The sequence below is a fragment of the Aythya ferina genome (genome assembly GCF_964211825.1).
Source record: "Aythya ferina genome assembly, chromosome: 16".
Lineage (NCBI taxonomy): Eukaryota > Metazoa > Chordata > Aves > Anseriformes > Anatidae > Aythya > Aythya ferina.
In genome coordinates, this window is record NC_140315.1 from 3,731,625 (window position 1) to 3,756,582 (window position 24,958).

At 44.1% G+C, this 24,958-nt stretch overlaps 1 protein-coding gene across 8 annotated transcripts; it reads right to left on the reverse strand.

Annotated features, from left to right (window-relative positions):
- Nucleotides 1-581: 581 nt before the first annotated feature.
- On the reverse strand, nucleotides 582-12,131 carry LSM14B (LSM family member 14B). 8 transcript variants are annotated; one of them, XM_084538248.1, is made up of 10 exons: nucleotides 11,834-12,125; nucleotides 7,369-7,532; nucleotides 6,879-7,014; nucleotides 6,311-6,427; nucleotides 4,283-4,453; nucleotides 4,080-4,157; nucleotides 2,951-3,112; nucleotides 2,618-2,771; nucleotides 2,263-2,442; nucleotides 582-1,923 (listed from the first exon to the last, which is right to left on the reverse strand). In XM_084538248.1, exons 1-9 carry the CDS (start codon nucleotides 11,952-11,954, stop codon nucleotides 2,271-2,273), a joined length of 1,275 nt encoding a protein of 424 aa, XP_084394374.1. In that variant the 5' UTR covers nucleotides 11,955-12,125; the 3' UTR covers nucleotides 582-1,923; nucleotides 2,263-2,270. The 8 variants fall into 8 exon arrangements, with proteins under 8 accessions (XP_084394374.1, XP_084394373.1, XP_084394379.1 ...); XM_084538247.1 differs by having other exon boundaries at nucleotides 4,080-4,160; XM_084538253.1 differs by lacking the exon at nucleotides 2,951-3,112 and having other exon boundaries at nucleotides 11,834-12,131.
- Nucleotides 12,132-24,958: the final 12,827 nt, after the last annotated feature.

A 24,958-nucleotide genomic window follows, 5' to 3' on the forward strand; every position in this document is an offset into this window, starting at 1 on the left:
AAAGGAATTACAGGGACGTTGGAGTTGAGTTCTCATTTCACCACAGTCACACAGGACAAGCTCTGAAGCGCTCACCGCTCCGTTGACTTTGGCAACACAATTCCATCTTCACACTGCAGCGCCCCAGTGGCTGTTTTGCCATCACAGAAATGAGAGGCTTGCAGCAGCTCCCAAATAAGCTATTTCAGCACACACCCTGTGTGCTGCTCTGAGCCCAGATAAAGGCAGTTGTGGCTACCAAACCAGAAGCATCACCACCCAGAACAAGCTCTCATTAAGCTCCACCAGCACAGACTCAGGCTGCAGGCTCAGGGCAGTTTGGGCCACAGCACCATTCCTTCAGGTCACAGCACCCTTCCTTCAGGCAAATTCTCACCACCCAGACCTCCCACAGGGGACAGAACACAGGATACCAGTAAGAGCAGCATTCAGTAGCTGTACCAGAGGTTTTAAGCACCCTTTCTAAACACTGCACGACCCTTCCCATCAGTTTCCTCCGACCAGTTTGAGCCCTGGACATCTGACAAGTTGTACAGGCTGATGCTAGCAAGCTACGGACAGAACAAAGTAGGAGGAAAACATTAAACATTTACATGTTTATTATAATTACAATTTACATTACTCCAAAGAGCAGCCCCACTGCTATGTTCTAACTCTTAGCAAGAAAGTCCTACAAAAATAAATCCAAGCTTTTACAGTAACCTAAGTCAATGCATAACTAAAAAAATTCTAGCTATGTAAGGGGTTCAGTCATCAAGGTGCTTTTTCAACAAAATTCCCTACCAACCAAAAAAGGGACACATGCCTATAGCAATTTAACCCACTTATTCATGCAAACAAATGTAACCCCTTCCCTCCCAGCCCCTCTCCCCACATACAGATTTTTAAAAACAAAAAGAAAAACAACTAAACTATTTACAGTATGGGGGTATAGAGGAAACAACTTAAACATGCCCGTCTGTTAAGCTTCATTATATGGACTCCCCATTCCTAGTTTAATGAAAACATTCCATAGTGTTCCACCACAGTCTACTAGTGTACAGAGAACTGTTTGCGTTCAGTACTGGATGAGCAAGGTACAAATTGAGGCGAGGAGCCAGAGCTCCAGCCCCCCCGGCAGCCAGCTGCTGCCACGGACTCCCCACTGGGTGCACACAGCAGCAGCATCCCCACTGCTCCAGCCTGCTGAGGACACAACGCGCTGCCCTCCCGCCCTGCCCTGCCCTGCCGAGAGGCTCAAAGCCTCTGAGGAGTGCCCAGCACCCTTAACTTGAGGGAGAGTTCTGCACGAACCTGCTGTACCTCCACATCAGTACCAGCTGGCAAACAGTTGTACAGTCGTTTACACTACTACATGATCAACAATCCAGTATTCCCAAGTGACAATATACATAACTCCCCAGCACCAGGAATCCACTTTTTTTTTCAGATGCCAAGTGCTACTTCACACATGCTGCCAAGAACAGTAAGACCAGCAGCACCAAAGAATTCATTTGGTTACTCAGAACAAACAAGTTAGCTGGTTTATTTCAAGTGAGCTTTGGTTCCATGTTAAAATACCATGATTTATCTTCTTCAGGGTTCAGAAAAGGAGTCTGACTTTGAGCTTAGACTATAGCAGCCTTTGAGAGACCCAGAAAGAAGAACCATGTAAGTTAGTCTGCACTTAAAAAGAAAAAAAAAAAAAACAATAAAGAAAAGACACCCTGAAGAAGGTACCCCTGAACACATTCCCTCTTCCAAAGAATACTCCAGCTGACAGTTGCTGGTCCAAAAAAAGTCCAGAATATAAGCAGTAGTACATGAAGTTCTGTCACTTGAGCTGAGACAGTAAACAATATGAACCATTTTCCCACATTAGTGCAGCAGTTGGTTGTTTTCTTTCTATGTACAGTTTCATCCTCCCAGGAGAGAAGTTCGAACCTATGCAGGAAAAAGGCAGAATTAGGGAAGATCCCCTGGATATCAAGCCTAAGAAAAAGCAACAGAAGTTTATATTTATCAACTGACATGCTTGGCTGGAAAGTCTCACTGAAACAAACAGCTCTCACTTTCTGGAACAGGCAGAAGGTTAACCCCAGAAAAATTAAAACCACTGGTATTTCCCTTACATGACTTATAAAGGCAGATCAGACACAGTAAGGGATGATTCTTGATACATCAGAGACCGGAGAGCAAGGTGAGGTTGCAAAGACAGTTCAGGTAAAGAACAAGAGACAAGCCTCGCTCAGGGACAGTATTTGTTCCTGCTAAAAAACTTGCCTCTGCAGTTACACTCTGCCAGTACCAGCTCTGTGAGTAGTTTGGTTCCGTCTTGCTGCTCCAGTACCCCTTCCACCTCGAAATCCACCACGAAAGCTGCGGCCACGAAGGAACCGGCCAGACACTCCAAACGTCTCAGTATTGAGTTTCCTTTCTTCAGCCCATGTGGTACGTCTAGAACTGAACAAGACACCATTCAGACTTGTGTGGCCATACTCCCTTCTGAAGATTTTGTTGATTTTCCTGTTTTTTCTTCTTGCATTTTAAGACTTAAGAGTTGCATGTTACACCATGCTACATGTTTAGCTTTTTACGCAATTTTAGTTATAATTCAAGTTTTATTAGACATACTTACCTGGATTTCAGTTCTGAGGAGATGTTGTCAAAGAAAGACTTGGATTTATCATAATAGCAGTTGGGTCCCAGAAGGTCCTCCTCTGCATTACCATCGTTGTTTTGGGTTGCCACTCCAGGGTCCCCTTTCTCTTCCCCCGTCTCTGCTTTGTCATCTGAAGATAATAAAACGCATTACACCTCCTTGAGGCACACCGAAGAGCCATCTGTTCTCTTGCTCCCTCATACAAGATTTGAGATGCTGCCACATGTAATCACGCGATTTCTCAGCATGAGTTTTTCTATGCAGTGTTTACTACTAGCTCAGCAATTCATATTTAATGAAGCCACAAACCTTTAAAGTTTAGTTTCTTCTTGAATTCTTTATCAAGTTCCTCTCTGTTGAATTGTGCATTTGCACTTTCAAAGTCAAAGTCACCTTCAAACTTTATTGTATTTTCCTTCACAGTAGTTGGTCTGTTTTGTCCTCTAGAACGATTTCTGGTTCTCCTGTTTCCTGAAAGCAGGAGAGTTTAAACACTTGGTAACGTGCAGGGAGGTTAAATGACTTGCTCAAGACCAGAGGAAACCAGGATTAGAACTCGGGAGTTTCTGGCTTCCAGTCCTGTGGTTAGGCCACACCTCTTTGAAAGTAACTTCTGAACTTGGCTGTAGAAAACATATTACAGCGATATTTTACCTTTCTGAAAAGCATTCCTGAACGTCACTCTTACCACTAAGACAGAGCATGTCCAACTTTCCCTTCAGCATGAGGACAGAAAACAAAAGAAGTACTACACCAGGTAAAGCTAAGGGAAGGGACAGGCTATCAAGTCTGCTTGCTGATTTGCGAGCATGTTACCTATGGTCTGTAAACCTGTTACAATGGGACAATACCCAAGACTCATCTACCCACAAAAGGGGCTTGTACTTTATAATTTCTTAGTTGTAAAGCAGAAGCTATCAGCTCCTTTATGAAAAAAAATATATATATATATATAATTCCCCTTCTAAAGCACTGCCTTCAGTCAATCAAATTTGAAGACCCAGCATCTCAACTTCTGTTTCCTGCCTTTTCTCATGTTGCTTGGGCAGGGATGTCTCCTTGAAGTTAACTTCACTTTCTTTTGACCTGTGCTTAAACTGCAGTCATTATAAGAACTATGTTCTACAGAACCAAGAACTCCCAGAGATCTTTCTACTTAAAAGTATGAAATTTTTAAACAGGCTGCCCTTCCCAGTTAAAGTCACAGCATCAGTTTTTTGTGATGTACCTCCGGTTTCCAGAAGACACCAGAATTTTGTTCCTGGAAGGTTCTGAACTTCTATGGCTCCAGAAGCTATTTTGTTAGGGAAGCACCTCTAGATGGCCAAAGACTTATCAAGCCTTACTTTGCCCTTAGCATTCTGTCCAATAATCCTTTGTTGAAATTAACATTTGCTTTTATATGCTAAAGCACATCTTTGGTGTCAGATTAACCTACCCGATCTTCTCCTTTGAGGTCTTCTGTTTTCATCATTCACCTGCCCTTGGGGTTGCACAGGTGGTGCCTGAACTGTATCTACTGAACAAGAAAGCAACTCAATGAAGGAGCACAAGAGCAGAACTGGAAGAGTTGAGTCTTGCTAGGCACCTTTGAAGGATGCCTAAAAATGGCACTTCAAGGCTCGAGCGGAACATACGCACCGTTTGTCTTAGTGTTGCTCTGCGGAACCTGCCGTCCGTTGCGCTGAACCCCCGGAGTTACTTTCACTGGGGGCGGCTTTTGTGAATTCATGTTGTCGACTGGGCCAGTCTGAACAGCCTGCTCTACCATGGGGCTTTTGCGGACTGGGTGAACAGGCGGAAAGCCAGCACCTGGAAAAAATTCCAATGATTAAGTGCCTCTCAGACAGCGTGCCGATGTTATTCAAATCCTACCCACTCCTACGGAGAAGCCATTTTGTCAAGAATTACTCAAAACCTTGTGTTTATCATTGCATGCTATGCTTAAGTGGCATATACACTAGGTAAGGCACTGCTGCTGTAACAAGCCTTGGCTCTCAAATCCAGAGCCTTAAATCAGAAAAAAAACTACACATTTCTTAAACCAAGTTCAGAGACACACTTCAGATAAACAAACCAGGTCAGTCTCAGAGTTTATACACCTAGAAATCAAGTTTTGCTATCTTTGGTTATGCAGGATTGTACTTTACATGATACTTTATATCTGAAGCAAAAAAAAACAAAAAAAACACCCTGCCACTTTGAAATCACTCAAGAAAACTTCCCCACTTTGTCTAAAAAAAAAAAAAAAAAAAAAAGTTTGCTGCAAAAGTTCAACAACCTCAAAAATATCCCATTCTGTAAGCCATTTTAGAAGCCCTTTAACTACTTGAAGTACTGTCATTGCTTATTGTTAGCTTTCCAATAAAGAAAACCTGAAACCAGACCAGGATCTCAAAGTTACCCTTTTAAATTCCTTCTTGGTCAAGGCCAAAGTGTTACCAAGACTTCTGTTGCTCTTCCATCCAGGCTTATTTATTCACACTACAAAACATGTAAATACTTTTCATGGTTTGGTATACCTTACACCAATTATATTAGAAAGTGACAGTCTTCAGTACTCAGAAGAAAAACTGCATTCTAGGTTTAAGTAGAAGTTTTGGAGCACTACAGCTTTATGTAGTTATGCATAGGAACCACTTGGAAGCAAACTTTAACTGAATACACTTTACGAGCAAGAAAAGTGAAAAAGCTGAAGAGTACACACAAACCAAGCCACTGACACTTCTGGGTCACCCAAGTCCACATGAGATATACCCAGTAGGTAACATCATGCAGGTTCCCAGTTATGTACACCTGGAAAACTTGCAAGGAAGACAGACACAGCCTAAGGATTATTCAACAGGACAAAGCTGCTGTGCAAGTTTAACATGAGAAAGTTTCAAAGCGTAGCCAGAATATTGGGAAGGTACATACAGATGGATGGCCAAAACCAGAAAGTAAGTAGAAACAGTTTCATGCCAACACAAGCATACATGCTTAAGTTAAAAACAGATGAAACTAATTACCATGTTTAAATGCAGGCTGCACCTCGACACTCTGCTCTGAGGATGGTCAGTCTAGTTATCCCTACTCAAACTCCTTTAAAATTTGTTTAAGCATAGAAGCAGGCACCCAGAACTGTTACCTCAGCTTATCACAACTCAGAAATTGCTTACTGTTAGTCATGCTTTGCTAATTGGGAGTCTTGACAAGGGACACTGCCCCATCATGCACAAAATATATCCTGAAGTTTCCTCAATTACAACAATTCCCCTAAGTTTTCTACTAGGTTATTTATTTTTTTAACAGCAAGGCCACCCACAATTTAAGCAGTGTGCTTGTCTTTCTAGGAAAGACCAACTAATTCCTCACCCAGTCCCTAAGCTGATGCATGCTCCTGGGCAGGATGTAGCACAACATCCCTAAGCCTCAGCCCTCTCCTGATACTTACACAGGACGATCCACAGTCCTTTACTTTCCTTTCTCCTGTTTCCTCTAATTGATACTTCTGGAACAGGAGGAAGTAATACTTCATGTAAGGAAAAGCAACAACAGCCAAGAACAAACTCGTTTGACTAGCATTACCCATGTAAGTACTATCGTTCTAGGAGGGGGTTAACAAGAACAGATTGTTTGCAAGTGCCATGCAGTTCTTCCAAATATTTGGAGTCCTCAAACTGCTGTTACCCTTGGAAGAGAGCTGATGGGGCTCTGAAGACATGTCAGGCTCTGAAACAGGTTGTGGAGACGGAGAAGAACTAGGGCTGGAAGCAGCTGCTGATGCTGGAGGGCTTACCAATTTCTCTAAAGAGATAGAGGGAAGAAGAGAAAGCAAAAAGATATATGGATAAGATACAAGGTAGTGAAACATCTGAAGGACTTGGAAAAGAGATACAAGAATCTCTAGAACAGCATTAGAGCAGCTTATTTAGTCCTCTCTGGGAACACAAGTTCTTTTCACGTGTGCTGTGTGTGTAAGGTATGTTAGACTAGAAATAAACTGGCCTCAATGTTAGGGATTCACATTACTTTCAGAAAAAAACTTTAACTCTTTAGTCTCTTTCGTGTATGCATGTGTCAATGAAAGATGGGCCTCCTTGCAGTAAGAGTGCTGCACAAAGGTGTTAACTTATTCACTGCTTGCTGCAGCCTGACACTCGGCAAGGAATTCAGCATTAGTTACTGTTATTTGCTGTCATGGTAGCTGCGTACAAGGACCGTACCTTTATTCTAGCAAGTAAAAAACTTTACTTACCTAAACCTAATGAAGCTGCGTACTGCTGGCTAAGTAAAGAGTTGGCAGCAAGCTGGCTGTAAGGTGGCATACCTCTAAACGGGCTGTAAGGCACATGTGGCTGAAAGGAGGATGTGGAGGCAGAGCCCAGTGAAGACTGTAACAAGACAAAGTACATTTCCATTTACAGTGTCCAGAAGTCAACTTGCTTTGGTAGTGATTCTTTACTTCAGTACAGCGTTATTAATGCTTAAGAAAACACTGAGAAGCGTTAGTTTGCCCACATCCTCAGCTAGTAAACTCTCTCAAGTTTTCTTGACAGAAGTCTTTAATCCTACTAATCTAAACATTAAAATGAAATTCAGAATGCTTCCCAAAATCTGAAGATTCTGGATTCTGAAGATTCAGGAGACATTGACTGGCTTTCACTTCTATCACTTTATATCAAAATCCAGTCTTTCATTGCCAGCGTTTTACCATAGCTGCCTAGCTCCACTTCGGGCTAACTTACTTGAACAATGGCAGGATCTTGTGGCAGGGTATGTTGAGCTTTTGGAGGTTCACAGACCGTGATGTCTTTGATGTCGCTTCCTCGGAAAATAATGTATTCATAGATTTCTTCTCTTGGAGGAGCAGGTCTGTCTGTGGGCCGGTCTTCAGTACCAAAGGACCGCACTTTAGCATTAGAAAGATTACCATTAGTCCAGTATTATCTTTACAACACTGCACAAGTTAAAACTTACACAATTAGAGTGCTCTCGTAATGCTTTGGCTCCCCTTATCCCACACAACTCTCAAATGCCAACTTTCTCAGCAGCCTGCATAAACATATTTGTTTACAACTAACTGTGAAGGTGAAGACCATAGACCAGTTGCAAAGAAGCCTACCAAAAACCCGAGGATTTCCCCACAGTGCTGTACTGCCATAGTCACCTTCCCTCCCCACCCCATATACACACACAGCTTGAGACAACTGCCACTGCAGAGAGGCCTCTGGCAGCAGGGAAAAAATTCTTAGACTTTAGGGCTCAAATTTGTACCTTTGGTTTCAGTTATTTGTTACACAGACAGATTTTTACAGATAAGTTCATACAGGTATTTATTGATAACAAGAGGTTACTGTTGAAATTCACTCCATGCTAATAGATTTATCCCTTAAAAAGCTAAATATGAAACCAAGACCTTAGCACCTACTGAGGCTTTGCTCCGTTTCAGGCACCAGAAGACTTGAGCAGGTACTAGACAGAATGATGTCACACATTAGAGTGGAAAAAAAGGCAGTAATTGAGTGTGTGGCTGCCAGGGAGGAGCGTAAATTAACTCAATCTATTAAACAGGAAGAGGTCAGACTCAGACTTACTACTTAGTTAAGGAAGGAAAACAGGCAGCAGTCACTTTAGACACTGGAGTATGAAAGTCTGGAATTAGCTACAGAATGAGCACATTTGCAGAGCAGATTTTTTTGCCACAACTTCGAGAGGTTTGTTTTCCATCTTCATGGAGCTTGGTCGATTTGGATAAGCACCAGCACAACTTCACCTGATATACGCACTCTGGCACTGGAAGAATTCCAGGCTGGAGTTGCATCACTCAGTTCAAGCAGGTTACCACATAACTACCCAGCCTTTCAGCCAGGACCCAGCAGCAGTCCTGCAATACCTTCACAAATTCCATCCTAACCAGACCTTTCCCAAGCACCTGCCATATCACAGCCCGTGGTGGTGTGGCAGCCAGCCACCACTCCGACTTCCCAGCTGGACAGATAAGCACCAACAGCCCCGTCACGTAGACGATAGGGGACAGCTCCCCCAGAAAGAGGGCTGCAAGAGCTGGACCAGCTCAATCCTCCTGCTGAGCATCCCTGCTATCCTGCAGCAGCACTAACTTATTAACAAGTGGTGATGGTTGGAGGCAGGACTGCCTGTCAGATATCCTCAGAAAGCTGCATCCAGGCAAATTCCCCCACCAAGCCAGGGTTCATACTGCACGCAGTCTTCGAGTCCCACATATGCCCAACACACGTGAGCTCACACAGAGCATTAAGCTCAGGTCAATGGCAAACTTGTCCCCATCTTGCTGTTTTAGCACCTCAGCTTATACCTAAGTGGTGCAAGCACAGTCAGTTGCTTCCTCTGAATGCCATCTTCCATTAGTTACTAGGGTAGAAAAGCCTCCAAGTTATTTTAGATCTCCAGCTGCTGTTTGATCGTATTACAACTGTAACCTAGTCAACTAGAAGCAGATTATAAACTGAAAGCAATACTTACAGCCTTTTAGACATGAACCATGCTGATATCCCTGGTCAAGATTAGATTATTACAGCATCCAGCTCAGGGCAATGGATGTTAAAGCTACCCAGGAGCTACCGCAGAATCCCACAGCTAGCTGGGAAAGCACAATGCCTTCTCTCAGCCCGTCACTTGCCACATGGATAAATTCGGGACCTGCAGAGCCTGAAGCTGTGCAGGCAGCCTCTCAGTTGGCTGGGCTCAAGGTTCGCAACTGAAAGGGTGGAAAACGATGTCCTTGTTGTAGACAAAACAGCAGTGATGGCATTTGAGAGGCCTCTAGGAGTTGAGCACACCCACCCCTGTATCTGAAGTGTTTAATGATTTTTGGCACAGCCCAAAGCACAGCTTCGGGTTTCTGGGAGGACTGGAGGGCTGTCTCCCATGAAGAGTTACAGTGACTATTGTTTACAGATGAACAGGAAATCAATCCCACACTGTGCTGCAGCTAGTGCTCCACGACACAGTTTGTATTCACATGCAGGACTCAAAGCTAGACCACTGGCGGGTCAGGAAGCACACAGAACAAGAGGGACTGGATGCCTAGAAAGAGCTCACACGGGTGTTTCTTGCTCAAAACCTGTAGTTTCTTCAGACTTGTGCAGAAAGTGAAGTTACTGGGGCTCACTGCCAGCAGGAGGCTCATTATCTACTGTGTTCTGACCACTGCTTGTAATTTAAGTTTAACATCTAATGAGATGGACAACTTTCTTTCAGCACTTAATTAAGCACATGGAATCTTCTTATCCAGCATTTAAGTTGTTGCACATGTTGAGATTTAACAGGAACAACGTTCAAATCAATTGAAGTGAGCTCTGCTTTGAGTAAGAAGCTGAACCAGATTCCTTCCTGAGGTTTCTTTCAACCTTGGTTGTTCTTTGTACTATTTGGGATGATAAAAATCAGGATAAAAGCACAGCACAATACATGCAGTCTGTATTAAAGTTGTCTGAACCATAAACATTGGAATTTGGGGATTAACAATAATTTACCTGCTATCTAGACATCAATTGCCCATCAGTATTTGGTGGCAGTGCTTTTTTAACCCTCCAGACCACATGCTTTCAACCAAACCCACCCAAACAGTGTTGGCGTTGCTGTCACTGACTTCAGCACCGTTGCTGTGCTCATAATTCTGACGCTAATTTTGATATGAAGTCTCCAAATTTTAAAAAGTCTCTGAGCTGCAACAAAAAGCAGGCTTTGCACCGTAAAGTCTAAAGCAGCAAGTGGAAAAATGAGAATTTTTCCATGTATCATAAATACTCAGACATTCCAGTTCTTCAAAACTGAACGCTGAGAGCCCGATAAACACAAGATCTGGCAGATATATTATAAAGAGCACGTGCTTTCTCACACCATAAAACATTTCATCACATATGCCTTTGAAACATACCACTTCGGCTCTGCAGTAGCAAGTGCTATATGAAAGCCAGAGCTACATGAGAAACCATCCCTGCTTTCTGCTGCAGGAAGGTGAAGGCCATTCTGCACATACAGAAAAGGAACCGCATCCTTTCTGAGGTATCTCACTTAATTCAATTAATAGCAGTTTATACATTTAGACAAACAGCCCTAAAACAATAGTGAATTCATGAAAACTCACATCCTTAACTCCAGATTAAATACCAGCAGGTTTCAGGTGCTCGTGCTCAACACCACCCAAACACCAGAATGCTGAACCCAGACTGGCCTAGGCTGCCTCAGGTGGAGCTAAGAAGCAGGCAAGCCAGCGGCTTGTTCCAGCAGATAGTCACGTGAGACAAAAAAATGTTTGGTTTCTGGACTATCCTGATGGGTTGTTGAAGGCAGTGATGAAGGTTTGAACTTCCAGAACAGAGAAGAACATAACTCAGGGACACAAAAAGCTGACACGCATTAGCTGGACTAGCCGAGCTGGACCGTAAAAGCAATACAGAATTAAGACCTTGTTTGAGAGACTAAACAAGATAGGACAGGCTTTCCTGAGAGTAAATACAGGAGGCTCCCAGCACAGGTGACAATCAAATGCAGATTACACCACACAGCAGGAGACAGATCACTATTTCTACACGGGACCAAGAGCAATGCCTTGGGGAGCAGCCTGCTGGGTAGGGCGAACCAGCCCCACGTGCAGACACCCCACAGCGCCCTGCGAGCCCGCTCCCAACCCCTTCCCGTGAGCAGAGCCCAATTATTGATCACGGGAGGAACAAAGACCCGCCGACAGCCGTGCTGCTCCCCCCAGCAGCGGCCTTCATCCCTACCCAACCCCAGCGCTGCCTGGCACACAGCTGGAGCCCAGAGGGGCAAACCCAGCCCTAACACCACCACATAATTTTTTAGGTATCAACGCGAGGGGACAGAACCAACCCCTCAGAGCTCTGCCACCCCCGGGCAGGGGGGTAACCCCCCCCCCCCCCAGCCCCTCAGGAGCCCCCAAGCTGGGGGGGGAGCCCCCGGGGCTGAGGCAGCTCCGGCTGCTGCTGACTCACCCGGAGCCGCCCCCCCCCTTCCTCAGGCAGCCCCCGGCCGCACCTCAGCGGCGAGGCCCAGGCTCATTGTTCAGGCCCAGCCGGGCCCGAGGCGCTCCCCCCATCCCCTCACGGCGCCGGCCTAGGCCCTGCCTCCCTCCCCTCCCCCCCCCCGCTTCCCAAAATCTCCTCACGACACCCCCCCCCCCCACCCCACCACCCCCCCGCGCCTCACCCTTGGCCAGCGCCACGGTGGAGTTCTCGGTGTCGATGGTGTAGAGGATGCCCTCATAGCGGATCTGCGCCTTGGAGATCAGGCTGATCTTGCTGCCGATGTAAGGGGTCCCCGAGCTCATGGCGCCGCCGGGCCGGGGCCGGGGCCAGGACCGGGGCCGGGGCCGGGCCGCTGTGAGGGGCGGAGGCCGCGCGCAGGGGGGGTGCCACCGCCGCCGCCGCCCGCCCACGCACACTGCGGAGCCGGGAGCCCCGCCGCGCCCGCCTTATATAGGGCGGAGGGAGACGCGCTGGGGGGGAGGCAGCGCGGGGGCGTGCTGCGGCCCGCGCCGCGCATGCGCCGTCTGCGCGCCGCTATTGACCAGACGGGAGACGGGGTCAGACGCGGAGGGATAGGAAGGGGGGGGAGGAGGAGGAGGAGGAGGGAAGGGAGGAGGGAGGGGGGGGGGGGAAGCCCGCGGCTCGCGTCACGTGACGGGCCCAGGCGAGGTTGCCACGTGCGCTGCGGGCGGGGCGGGGCGGGGCGGGGAGGGGCGAGGGCTCGCGCGCTTCCCGCCCTTCCCGCGCGCTGTGAGGGGAAAGGGGGGGGGGGGGGAGGCGTGACAGGACCGCGCTGCGCCGCCCGCCCGCGGGGGGGGTTGGTTGGAGACATAAAGCGGGGCTCTGTCACACAGCGTGGGGGTGTCACACACCTCAAGGTTCTCCCAAAACACAGGGTTTCTCCCAAAACACAAGGGGTTGTCCCAAAACGCGGGGGTTCCTCACACAACTCACGCCCTTCTCACAGAGCCCCCCCGGGGGCTGCCATCGCCTCAGCGCCCTGACGGGAGCCGCTCCCCCCCCTCAGCCCTCAGATCTCTCTTGACAGCAGCCCGGGAGCTGATGGCCGCCTCCCCAGCCCCTCGCCCTCATCCTCCGGTTCCGTGCGGCCGGCGGAGCTGTACCCGGGGCCTTTGTTCCCGGAGCCGGGCCGCAGCTGGAGGACGGGGCCGTGCCCGCCGTCTCCCCCGGGGAGCTCCGCGGCCATCTGCGGGGCAGCCGGGGCCAAGCGGCGGCATCTGGCGGCCCGGGGTGGCGGGAGGTGAAGCCTCCGTGAGGCGCTGATGGGGGGGGGGGGGGTCGGGAGGGACGGGGCAGGGCGGCCGCCCTCAGGGAGCGGGTCGCTAATTCGTGTGACGCGAAGGGAGCGGAGTCAAAGGCGGCAGCTGGAGACAATGCAGCGGGAGCCATTGTCTGGGCGGCAGGCGGCTCGCCTCCAGCCCCCGGTTGCATCTTCCAGCAGGGGAAGGCGGCGGCTCCGGCCTCCCGGTACCGGGACCCGTGGGCCGTGCCTGGGATCCGCTCTCTGGATGCCCCCGGTGTGGTTTTTGTGGTGGTTGTGGGGCCCCAAGAGCTGCCCCCCCCCCCCCCCAGCCTGAAGGGGAACGACGCCTGCCTCGCTCTCCCTTACGGCCACAGGCTTTCTCTTGTTAAATCTTCATTGTTTTTTATCTTGGAGACAGTTGCTAAAATATCAAATAAATGGTTCCGTGACATCCGAATCGGGCAAAGTATTTTTTTTTTTTAATACAAATTCAGCGTACCTGTCCTTAGCTCGGCCTTGGGTACAACCTATGCAGAGCAGGAAAGATCCTTTTTTATTGAGGTAAATGGTGCTCCTCAGTGGGCAAATTGCTGCTTAAAAACTTCCCTGATGGAAAAAAAAACAACTCATCTAGCGTCCCTATATGAGGAGTGTCTCATTTAAGCATGTGGAAAAGCTCAAATGGAGAAAAGGCAGGGTGAGAAGGAATTACCAAATGCTCAATTCACAGGCAAACAAATAATTGTTCTGAGTGGGGAAAATGATATTAGTAAAGATAACGTAACCCAAGGCAGAGCAGCAGTGCTTCCTCTTCTGGCTTATATTCTCAAACTTTTACCCTTTCACTTTTTTTTCGCAATAGCAGTAGGGGAAGGGACCATCCAGCAGTGTGGATCCTGCAGAGAGCCTAATTAAAACATCGTGAAAAAAGAATGATACATGAAAGTGGCATAAACTATTCACAGGTAAGGAGAAATATGTAAACGTATGGAATTTTAGTTATCATCATGGCCATAAATCGACCCGTCTCTGGAAGATGCTCTTATTATAATGAATTACCTCAGTATCTTCTGACAACAGTCAAAGATAACAAGTGAGCAGCAGGACGGAAGATGACACCTGACATTTTAAATGCCCTGTTAGTTTTATTTATTCTGCTAAACAATACAGTTCTTCATCCCTTAAGCACTGAAAAGGAGGCCAAAAGAACATGTTTCACTGTTTAAATTCATGACAAGTATGCGATCCCGAGCATCCCCGAGCATCCCTCATATAAAGAGGGAAGATTAAGCTTCATATCAAGAAGCTGATTGCAGTTCATTCTGGTACCAGAAAGAAACCTCACAGTGGTTGGTACCTGATGATAGCAGCAGACACAGCTTTCACAGAACAGCATTTTGGACCACCAGTGACCACTGGAGCCTAGACGAAGGGTACAGTCAGAGGAAAACTATGTTGCCAGAGCTAAGAAGACTCCCATGACAGTTGGAATGCAACCACTGGCATTTGGGATGGTCACCACTGATAGATCTAATATCTAAAATCTAATCTACCTATCTAATAGCTAAAAAAGAGATGTGTGACTAAGAGCAGTGATGAAAATTTGTGGGGTTTATGATGGAGGGATCACAGTAATGTGACTGATGGCAGCGTCCATGGCAATGTAGGTTGAACTGGCATCTGGCAGAGTTAATGACAGAGGGCAGCTGTTGGAAAGACGTCTGTAACAAACTCCAACTGCTGGAAGAAGGGAGCCAGGCACTGGCTGCTGAAACATCTCCTCTTGTGCCTGGGTTCAGCGGGATATGTTGGCAGTTAGTTGCTGGTAGTAGGAACTACTGGGATACTCACAGCTGCTGAGAAAATGGCTGCTGGTGGTAGCAGTGGTTGAACTGGAACCTGTAGCAACTGGAAGAAAACTGGTGACAGGACAGGTAAATTTTTGTTAGCTTGACAGATGGAAAGACGTCAGTGGAATTTCGAGTACAATAATGATACCACTCTGTATAAAGTGGGAGAATTAACAATAGGAGGATTGTCATTGCAACTGGAGGAGAGATATGGAGTGCTACAAGTGCTATTCTCTGGTAGGAGAAAGATGAGTATCTGAAAGAGGTAGTGATTTAATTTGTGCTGCCGTATAAATTCTAGAATTTGGTTGGACGGAAAAATACCAGAGGTGGCACAGGAAGGCTTGGGTCTTAAGGGCCTGCATCCCTTCCCCAGGGAAGGAAGAGGGAAGAGGAGGGAAAAGAGGCTGGCGTAAAAAATGGAGGAAGTGAAAGTGGAACGGAGTTTTGAGTTTGGGTATGGGAAACAGCACACGTTATATAAACGAAGGCAGAAGCATGAGCCTTAGGAGAAGAAATGTTAGAAGCTTGCTGGTAGTTTCAAAGAAAATGTGGTAGCTGCAGGGAAGGAGGGTAAGGTCACCAAGTACAGAACACAATTCTATAGTGATATGAGGAATGTGGAGTAGGAAAGAGTCCAGAAATGAAGGAGGGACTAGAAAAAGAACTGAAAAGATACAGGAAAGATGAGATTAAAAAAAAAAGGATCCACACATGTAAATGTTTTTATCCTTTAAAAGAAAAGCACGTGAAGTAGAATAAAGAAAAAATATGTAAAGTCAACTGAAGAAAACTAGAATAAAGGGAAAAGAGAAGGAACAAGAATTAGATAGGAAATGAAAAGGAAAAATAGCAATATGAATAAGTAGAAAAAAAGAAAACTTGGCAACTTTTATTTAGATAATGGATGCATCATACCGTTAGTTTCTCAGTGTCCTGTAGTCTAAAAAAAGGAGACACGATGATGTATGTAGGAAATATTGCTTCATTACATTAGTTTGTCCTACATCTCAGTGAGAGGGGTATCTCTTCTGAAGAAAAATATACATGTCATAACAATAGGTGTTTTATTTTTTTTTGTTGTTCCAGAAATAAATACAGATATTTTAGTGCACGTAATGCTGTTCTGTCCTTTCTCCCCCTTTGTTCCTCTCTTTTTCTCAGTTTTGAGTCTGTACCTCAGACATTTCAATTTTGACATCTTTCATTCCACCCCCATACATCAAATTTAAAGTCAGTTTAACTTCTGGATTTAAACGAAATATTTTATAAAATGCCATAGTTTTAGGCTTGTGTGGGATTGTCTGTCCTAATTAGTACGTTGACTGCATAATCAGTGGGACCAGCAAAAATCTGCATTATTCCACTGCATTTCTCAGCAGTCCATATGTGTTGCGCAGTCAAGACAAAAGCTATTTCCCCAATAAGGATGCTGTGGTAGAGAGCTTAAACCTCTCATCCAGACCCACAAAGTTTGTGAGGATCAAAGCAAGACCATAATTTGGGCATTTCTCTCTCTACAAACCCTAACCAAAACCCCTAACCCTGGCCACAGTGCGCTGTATCTAGCCACAAAGGTTCGACTCTGGTCCTATGCTTGAAACGTCCCCAGCGTCTATTTCAACAATCTAACTGTAAAAAAAACATAAATATAAGAGGAGGAAGTGTTTGCGTGAGTTAGGCTGTACAGACACACAGCCTTTATAGCGTAGAGTTTCAGTATCTAAGGATAAGTTTTAGCTATAGAGATGTAAAAGGAGCATTTGGAATTACCTACTAGATTTAACAGGTTCTTAATACTTTTAACCAGCTTTATTATAAATACATTCTCATTAAAATAGCATGTATTTCTTTTCTTGTTCTGTGTATGCACTTTCGTACTGTAGTCAGTTTATTCTTTTCCCTGCTAAATCAATCATTTTCTGCGGGGAAAGACAGTTCTTTGCTATACAGCAAAATGACACTTTCATTTCTATTTGTGAAAGGCAACGGTAAAATTACAAAAAAAAAAAAAAAAAAAAAAAAAAAAAAAAAAAACACTGCTGGAGGATTTATTCTTTTTGTGTAATGCTTCCAGGCTGCCTCTATACTCTCACGTTTTTTAAGAGGAGCTTGATATCTTCACATACGTTTATGGGGCAAGTCAGCAGTGCCTCTCTCACCTGCCCAGTCCTTGCTGTTTCTACCTCACAAATGCACAGGGCCTCCTTGTAGAAGTTATGTTTCATTACCTGACCCTATAGAAGTTAGAAGTCAATGCGATGCTTTTGATGCGACAGAGTAAGGAGGGAACGTTTACTTATTTTAATAAAACTGAAATATCTCTGACATGCATAGCACCTTTTATTAGAATGAACACAAACTGCTATTCCAGACTTTTTTCGCACTCACCTCACTACCCTACAGTGCCTACTTTACAAGCTGTGAAACTGAGGCTAAAAAAACACCCACAGCACTAGACATATGACCAAGAACATAACCCCAGATCCTGTCCACTCCTGTGATTCATCTCATCATCGAAGCATGCGGAGGGGGAGTACAGCAGTTAGAGATGTGCAAACACCTTTTATATTGAGGCGTACATTTTCTGAATCAAAGATGGCAAGGTGAAGTTATCCTGGGTTACCGGATGGTGATTTATTCATGGGTATGGTAGCTGGAGATAATTTTATGAGATCCTTTCATGAAGCTGGGGAAATGGATAATATAGGGGATAAAAAAAAAAAAAAAAAGTTGATGAAGCTGAAGTTTGCAAATTGTTCACAAAAACTGAAGGATGAAGTCTCACAAGCCAGACCTAGATTCTAAAAAAGGTGTTTAGGCATCTATCTTCCATTCAGATGAGTAAGAGGATTCAGACCTAAGTTTAGAAATAATTAGGACATAAAGAGAGATAGCTGTCTATCTGGGACACTGGGGAGCACTGAACATAGCCTAAAATATGAAGTTCCATTAGAAAAAATCTGACTGTTTGTTTTGCTGCATAGGCTGTTTTTTTCTTGGGTAGCGGCGTGCTGAAGTGAACTGCAAGCCTCTGTATATCCTCAGCATTGAGCTGAGAGAACAGAGAGGAAAGAGCTCCTTTATTTGATGTTTTAGTTCAGGGACCTCTTTTGCATCAACTGTCTACAGTGGATTCTGTTCTCGAGGCACAGAAATGAATCTCCCTCTCCTTGCGTGCTTTGCAAACAACTGGTAGATTCAGCTTCTCTCTCTGCAGCTAGGTAATGTATCGCTTTACCTAGCCTCGGCTGGATGCTGTTCTTTCCCTGCGTAACATCTGCTGCAGTTTTCATAGCTCGAATTGTTCCTTGACTGGTTTTAAAAGGCATGTTGCAGAAACGTCTTTGAGGACGTGAGTTATTATTTGTTGTTTCATCTGCTAGAGTGTTCTTCCTTTATGTTTGTTATTTGACTCCTTAAAGGAAGACTAAACAGGCTTTCGAGTTTAAAGTTTATAGGTTTTAATTGATGTTTTTAGTTAAAGATCCCAAGACTGGTAAGGCTAAATCATAGCAATAGGATTTTAGAGCAGCTTCAGAAAGTAATTTATTTTTGTATGACAATAAACTGGCATTTAATCTCCTTCGTCTTTTAGAAGCTAAACTATAAATCAGCCTTCACTTAAGACGGCAGCGTCACTCCGGTTGGTCAGTTCTCCTCACTGCTGTGGTATTTGTGTGCACATTTTCCACATATACCTGGAACTTCTGACCTTTGCTGTTCCAAAGCTTTTGCATTATTTGTATTTCATACCTCATTTCTCTATCGCTTGAGGCATGGCAGGGGGTTTATTAGTACAATTTTAAACCGCGTTTTTGTTCTGTAAAGTGATCACACCAGCACTTGTTCCAGTGTGCAACTTGACATAGCTTTTAGGGTCACAAGGAAGTTAAGTTTGATGAGTTCTTGCTGAGGATGAGGGTGTAGCAGAGACAGCTTCAGGCTGCCAAGTCCTACAATTCTACACAGACGGCTTCATGTCAAGGAATAGCAATGGGTGAGTGAACTTACTGGCCCACTAAACTGTACAGAGCAGCAAAACTAGCTCCCTCTTCTGCTCTGCTGAAAATAATTAAGAGAAACAAGGTTTGCAGTTTTGGAAAAACAACTTCATTTTCTTCCAGAAGAACATAGAAATTGTTGCTTCCCAAAGTAATCATTTTCTTTAACCAAGGTGTGGTGTTTCTTGCTTGGCATTTTGTCCAGTTGTTAATAATTGGTTAGCTCACACAGATGGATGGGTTTGCTGTCCTAGCTAGAAACCTAAGTAACAATGACTCACTATATATAACTCTGCAGTAATGAAAGAGTATTGCAAGTAACCCCATGCAGAAAAAAAAAAATGACAATAAAGAATAACTTGACATAAAAAACTTGGCCCTCCATCTGGGGTGTCATTTCCTTTGGGTTGGCAGTTTTCCCCATCTCGTATTTTGAGAGAAAATATCTGTCTGACTTGTTTCAAAAGTTGTACTAGTTCCTTCTCTCAACTGTGGGAACTCATCCCATATTTAATTGAGTTATTGGATTTGTTTGGAGCTTCAAAAATGAGCAAAAGCTCATTAGAGGAATAGGGGCCAGTCCTTGAACTCTGATAGTGAGGATATATTTTAGGTAGTGTAAGAAAGTATCCTATAGGTTGGAGTAATATCCCTAACTATTTTAGGACTGCTGGAGAATTCAGAAGAAAACACTATATAATAGCCTTTCGTGCTGTGCTTTCATAAAGCTTGAAGCAGCTCAGAACAGAAGATACAGCATGATTTATTTTAATCAGTTAATACAAAGAGTTCACTAGAAAGTAAGAATAAAAAAACCTTGGCAAAATCTTGCTTACATACTTTTTGCATTCCAAATCCACAAAATGTTTAGATACAATCTCATTTCATCATAACCAAAACAAACCTCCTTTACTACATTTCTTGCACTTTTTTTTTTTCTTTATGTGATGATGTTTCCATACCGCTTCTGTCTCCACTGGCTTTCCAGTTCAGTGTCTTTTGTGTCTGTTTTCTTTATACTGTCACTAAAATTAGTTGGGTTGCTCTGAGGAATCCTATCGTCTCATACTGCTTGGTAACAGCATTTGGCAGACTACGGACGAGAGATGGAGTAAGGAAAATGACTTAGCCATTTCTGTCATCCGAAGACGACTTTCAGAAAAGCTTGTACATGTGACTATTTTTCCAATTAAAATCTACAAGAATCTGGATCTTGACCTATGTGCTGTACGTACACTGAAAATTTTACCACCTTTTTGGCCTGCTGTTTCCATTTGATGGTTTTTCCTTTTTGAGCTCCAACGTGCATATTCAGGCACATGGCCCTCCTTTGAAACAACTCCTCTATTTAAAAGAAGGGTACCACGGGGCTATTGAATGATTTAGATAAGGGCAGAGGGACAGAGAATGCTCCTAGCTCTGTTCCTGCAACCTATGGTCTCTAGGCATTGTGATAAAACAAATGCCTATCAAATTCCATGGGACAAATGTTTTCATCTACAGCAACTGCTGTTTCACAACTGGCGTGCCATTAACTGTACCTGTTCTTGGCACTGACCAGAAGCAAACAATGTGAAGATTTATCTTCAGTTATTCCATTTATGATCCATTTTATTACGTATTTTTGAAGACGAGTGAATGGAGGGCAGCATGTGAAGAAAGGGGATAAATCTGCTTGCCATAACCGGCCAATTGTTAAACAAGGGTCTGGTAAAAACTCTTTTTGAGAGGGCAAAAAGGCAACAACCTAAGAATGCCGTATCATTGTATTGACTGGGAAAAGCTGAAGCAGCCTTCAGCTCTCTAGGGAGCTCCGTTTTAAGAGTGCAAATTTCATAGAGCCTGCTGTATGTCGTGTGTAAAAGTGGCAGAAATACGTTGCATCCCAAGAGAATTCATGGAGACCAGGGAATAAAGAAAACCGTAGAGAAGACAGGTTTTTGTTTTTGTTTTTCTGCAGGGTTCTAGTGATGATCCAACCTAGAAAGGTGAGGCTGTGGCCTTTGGAAATGCAAGCCAGTTTGTCCAGTTGCTAGCACAGCAGAGGCTGGGGAGGTAAGGAAGAAGTTACACCTTTACCTGCTGTTTTTTAAAGAGTGTTTGGGGGCCTGTTGAATTCAGCTATTTTCTTAGAATAGTTTTGTTCTCAAAGTTATGTAAGTCAAAAGCGACTGGCCCTTGTGAGGGAAATCTGAATTCCAGGAGCTCTTTGCTCTCCCAGTCACTTTAGGATGAGGGTTGGTTCCAGGCATGGGAACTATTCTGGTTAACCACGACCCTTAGCAGGAGATAGGGCTGATGATAGTGCACGTGCTTTCCAGATGGGCTAGAGTAAGATGAGGGGAAGCACATAGGCCTGTTAACAGACAAAATACCTCTGGCAAAAGCTACTGGCACTGGAAAGAACAGTAAACAGGACAGAAGCTGCCTTCTGACCTTAGCGGGCTACCAAGCTGGTGACTGGAGGCAACAACTGATTTACCTATTGGTTTTGCGATGCTGGGAGGTGGAAAATTGAAGCTTAATGGAGTTGTAAAGGAGGAAGAGGGCCAGTGATCTGCGCTGCTCAAAAAGTAAATGGTGAGGACTGGCGAAAGTCAGAGAAGAACCAAAGCAGCTCTGAGCTAAGAGGGCTCAAAAGAGTCCAGAACTGAAAGATCCATTGCATTATTATACCAAGGACCTCTGAGGATAATTGTTTACAAATATCCCTGGCAGGGTAACAGTTTGCTCACAAAGAATACCGATTGAAACTGAAACTGCCAAGACCACCTCACACTAAAAACAAGTATTTCAGACATATTCTAACAGGTCCAGACCGTAAAATGTACAAATTGGATTTGCAGTAATGAGACCCATCACTAGGCACAATTTCTTGACATATTCTGTCAGAATATTGCATGGAAGGAGGGATTGAAGTTTCCAAAACTTACTTTAATTTACTTAGAGAGGAAAGCATTTTCATTTTGCCCAGTCAGTTCTAATCGTTTGCTAAATTCAAAATAGAAAATTATTGAAACTAGCTGTCATGACCAAGAAGGACCATTCATCCTTTAACAATAGTTTTTCTTCCCTGAATCATGTCGATTTGCACAAGATTTTTTTTTTTTATAACATATAAAACATAAATCTTTATTGACGTGGCTGCTTCTCGTCTCTTCTACAAACATTATTCTGGACATATGCTAGTAGTCTCTGTTCAGAAGATTTGCTTTAAAAGAATCTGCTTGCTGCTGAGTGCATAGTTGGAAACTTACATCTTGTACAAGTGCTCCTTTTTCTTAGTAAATTTCCTAATTCTTCCCTTGTAGATGAGTCTGGATTTTGATGCTTCCTATCTTGGCATGCAGTAGCAAGCATGACAAGTTAGATTAATAGCAGTTGGGAAGGAAAACCAGTATTCCACAACTCTTTTGTACTGGAAAGCCTTGAAGGCCTTTAAACAATGATCCTTTATCCCACAGTATATTCTCTGGGCATCCTCTTTTGGGCACAGGATGTTGGGCTGCGTCGACTTTGGTATAGCCATATTTAAGTAACTCCCACATGAATTGCATGTGCAGGGACACACTCCTCAAACTGTCCCTTAAAAACTAGAAAAGATTCACAACGCAGTTGCATGCTCAGCTTTTTTTTTTTTTTTAAATCTAGTTCATTAGTAGTCTTTCTCTAAGAGATTGTTTTTATGTATTTCCCAATAACCAGGCACAGTTAAATAATTTATTTTTTTAAAAGGAGGAAATCCATGAAGTTGTCACATTTTTATTCAAGCATATGTCACTATAGATCTTACTAGCATCTTCTATGGAAAAAAGTTTTTCTTCACCACTTCTGAAGTTATATCTACATAATAGTAGATGGAAACCCAAACAAATGGATGATTTTGGTATACGTTTTCCAATCCCTGACTATTAGACTTACTCAGAGATCCACCAAGTGACAGCTGAAATATATGCTGTGATTTTAAGACGACTAACACTTCAACAGTACCTTGAGTTTCCAAGAAGGAGACAGCAAAGTACAAACTACAAGGAGGCACTAAAGTTGTTTTATTTATCTGCATGTGCTTGGGTGCAGTAAGACTGCATTTGCCCCTCAATTCAAAGTAAAATGTTCAAAAGGGGAATACTTTTTGTACAGGTTACTGTCAAACTTTTCTATTTCTAGATGCACATGAAGCCTTGCTGCTTTAGCTGAATGCTTGTTGGTGCAGACTGACACTCCTTTGCAGAAGGATCAGCATGCAGACTCTCAAGTTGACAAACTGTTTCTGCATAGGTCTGCATCATCCTCAACCAGAGCTCCCTTATTTTGTCTCTTTCTCTTGACACTGCGTACTTCTGCAATTGTCCATTAGCCTCCTGTGCTCCTCCAAACAATTTGGAAATGCACACACAGAGGCAAGCATGGAAAGAAAGTGTTTCTGCAGTAGAACTTCAGTTTTGTAACAAGCCCAGAGCACCATGAAACCAGGGTGTGGACATCAGTGGGACAAAGTATTCTCCTACAGCCACACTAGGTGAAACACAGTCGCTTTCATAAACAAACACTCTGAAGTAAAGCAAGCATTTATTTTGAAAATAGGTCTTAATTCCATGAAAACTGTACAAAAATGTCAGAATGATGAACATTAAGTGTCCCTCTGTGTTACCTGCTACCAACAAATTATTCTCCATTGGCTCCAACCACTTCTTGAAATGTTCTGATTCAGGTTTGAGGTAATTACAGGAATTAGATTTGAGGAACATTAGAGCAACTTTTAGAGTAAGAAGGGGGCAGTATAATACAGAGGAGCTGGAATCCTGGGCCTGAAGAATCCCATCTAAAAAGTTACTTCCAATAGCAAATGAAAGGCAGAGTGCAAAAAGATAAATTATCCAGTAATAAATCTTACACACTTACAACACACAAGTCATAATGCATTTCAGTTGCTCTTGTAATTTGGTAAAGTTGTTTACCTAATATGGTAAATGTGCCATATGGTCTACTAACGAGAGTGCTAGAACAAAGACTGATGATTTCTAGGTTTTTATTTCTAGTTCTGTAATACAACTGTAAGCTGCATTCCAGCTGCCCTAAAATACGAGCAGTAGAAGAACATAGGCTGCTCTAACCCTTCGTGTTGACTACTGCTGCCATGGGATAATTTAATCCATCTCTCATGTCGCTCACTCTGTTCTTCCATCACTCTCACCAGCCCAGCTTTGGGCTATACACCCATTTAGGTGCTGCAAAAGAAGGATGTGCATCCACTCTGCACCTTCAGGCTGCTTCAGCTTAAGCCTAGCTCCCCCCCCATAAATCATTTGAGCAGCTGATGTAGATTAATTCTTCCACTGTTTGGGGAATGCAAAGAGACTTCTATTCTAGATAGTTCTTTGGTATGTTGCTTATAGAATTTCATCACAGCTAAAACTGGCAGTGTGCTTGACTGTGGCAGCAACAAACCGGTAGACGTGACTCTGCTTGAAGCAGCATTCCTGCCTTGCAAGAAGTGGGCAACTACTTTGCAGCATTACAATTTGGCAAAAAAATGAATAAAATGGAAGGTAAAAGTTGTAGAGAGGGAAGGGGTATCTTCTTTTTCTCCCCAAGTTTGAGTGATGACTGAGAAAAAGTATGAAGACAAAAAAAACTACAAAGTATAAAATATGTGAGAACAAGGATAAAGGATTATAAAACCCTAATTTAAAACTTCTCAGAGGGGCTATGCAGTCCCTTCTAGTGATGCCTCCTTGTAAAGGGCTCAGAGCTGTAGGAAATGCTCAGCATCGTAATTTTAATTCAGCAGCCGCCTTGTGCAGGTGAGAGGGAGATGTGAGAAACCACAACAGTTATTGAAATAGTTTATGGTAAGGGCTAAAACTTGATTTAAAGATACTTACTCACCTTATTAGGAATAGCTATCAGTTTTTACTGTTTCTTGAGTGACCTTTTGGCAAACATCTCCTGTAGACATATTTTGGTGTTTGGGGGCAGGGTAGGATATGGAACTACTTCAGGACCGTTCCCATCGCTTACTGGGCCAACTGGTGAGCGGGGCAATTTGCTCCATGTCACAGCACTAGGAGTTAAGTGATCTCCACACACTGTCACACAGAAAGCACTGGCACCCATCTTTGGGCCACCCTAAGCAGAGAATCCTCTCATCCCTGACCTATTTACAGCAATCCAGTCTCAGGGAGCTC

Excerpts from the sequence above, each read along its gene's own strand:
- LSM14B (XM_084538247.1), bottom strand. The coding sequence starts at position 11,954 with ATGAGCTCGGGGACCCCTTACATCGGCAGCAAGATCAGCCTGATCTCC. Across the intron at positions 2,772-2,950 it reads GAAGAAACTAAACTTTAAAG|ATGACAAAGCAGAGACGGGG; the intron begins GTTTGTGGCTTC and ends TATTATCTTCAG. Across the intron at positions 2,443-2,617 it reads TCCTCAGAACTGAAATCCAG|TTCTAGACGTACCACATGGG; the intron begins GTAAGTATGTCT and ends TGTCTTGTTCAG.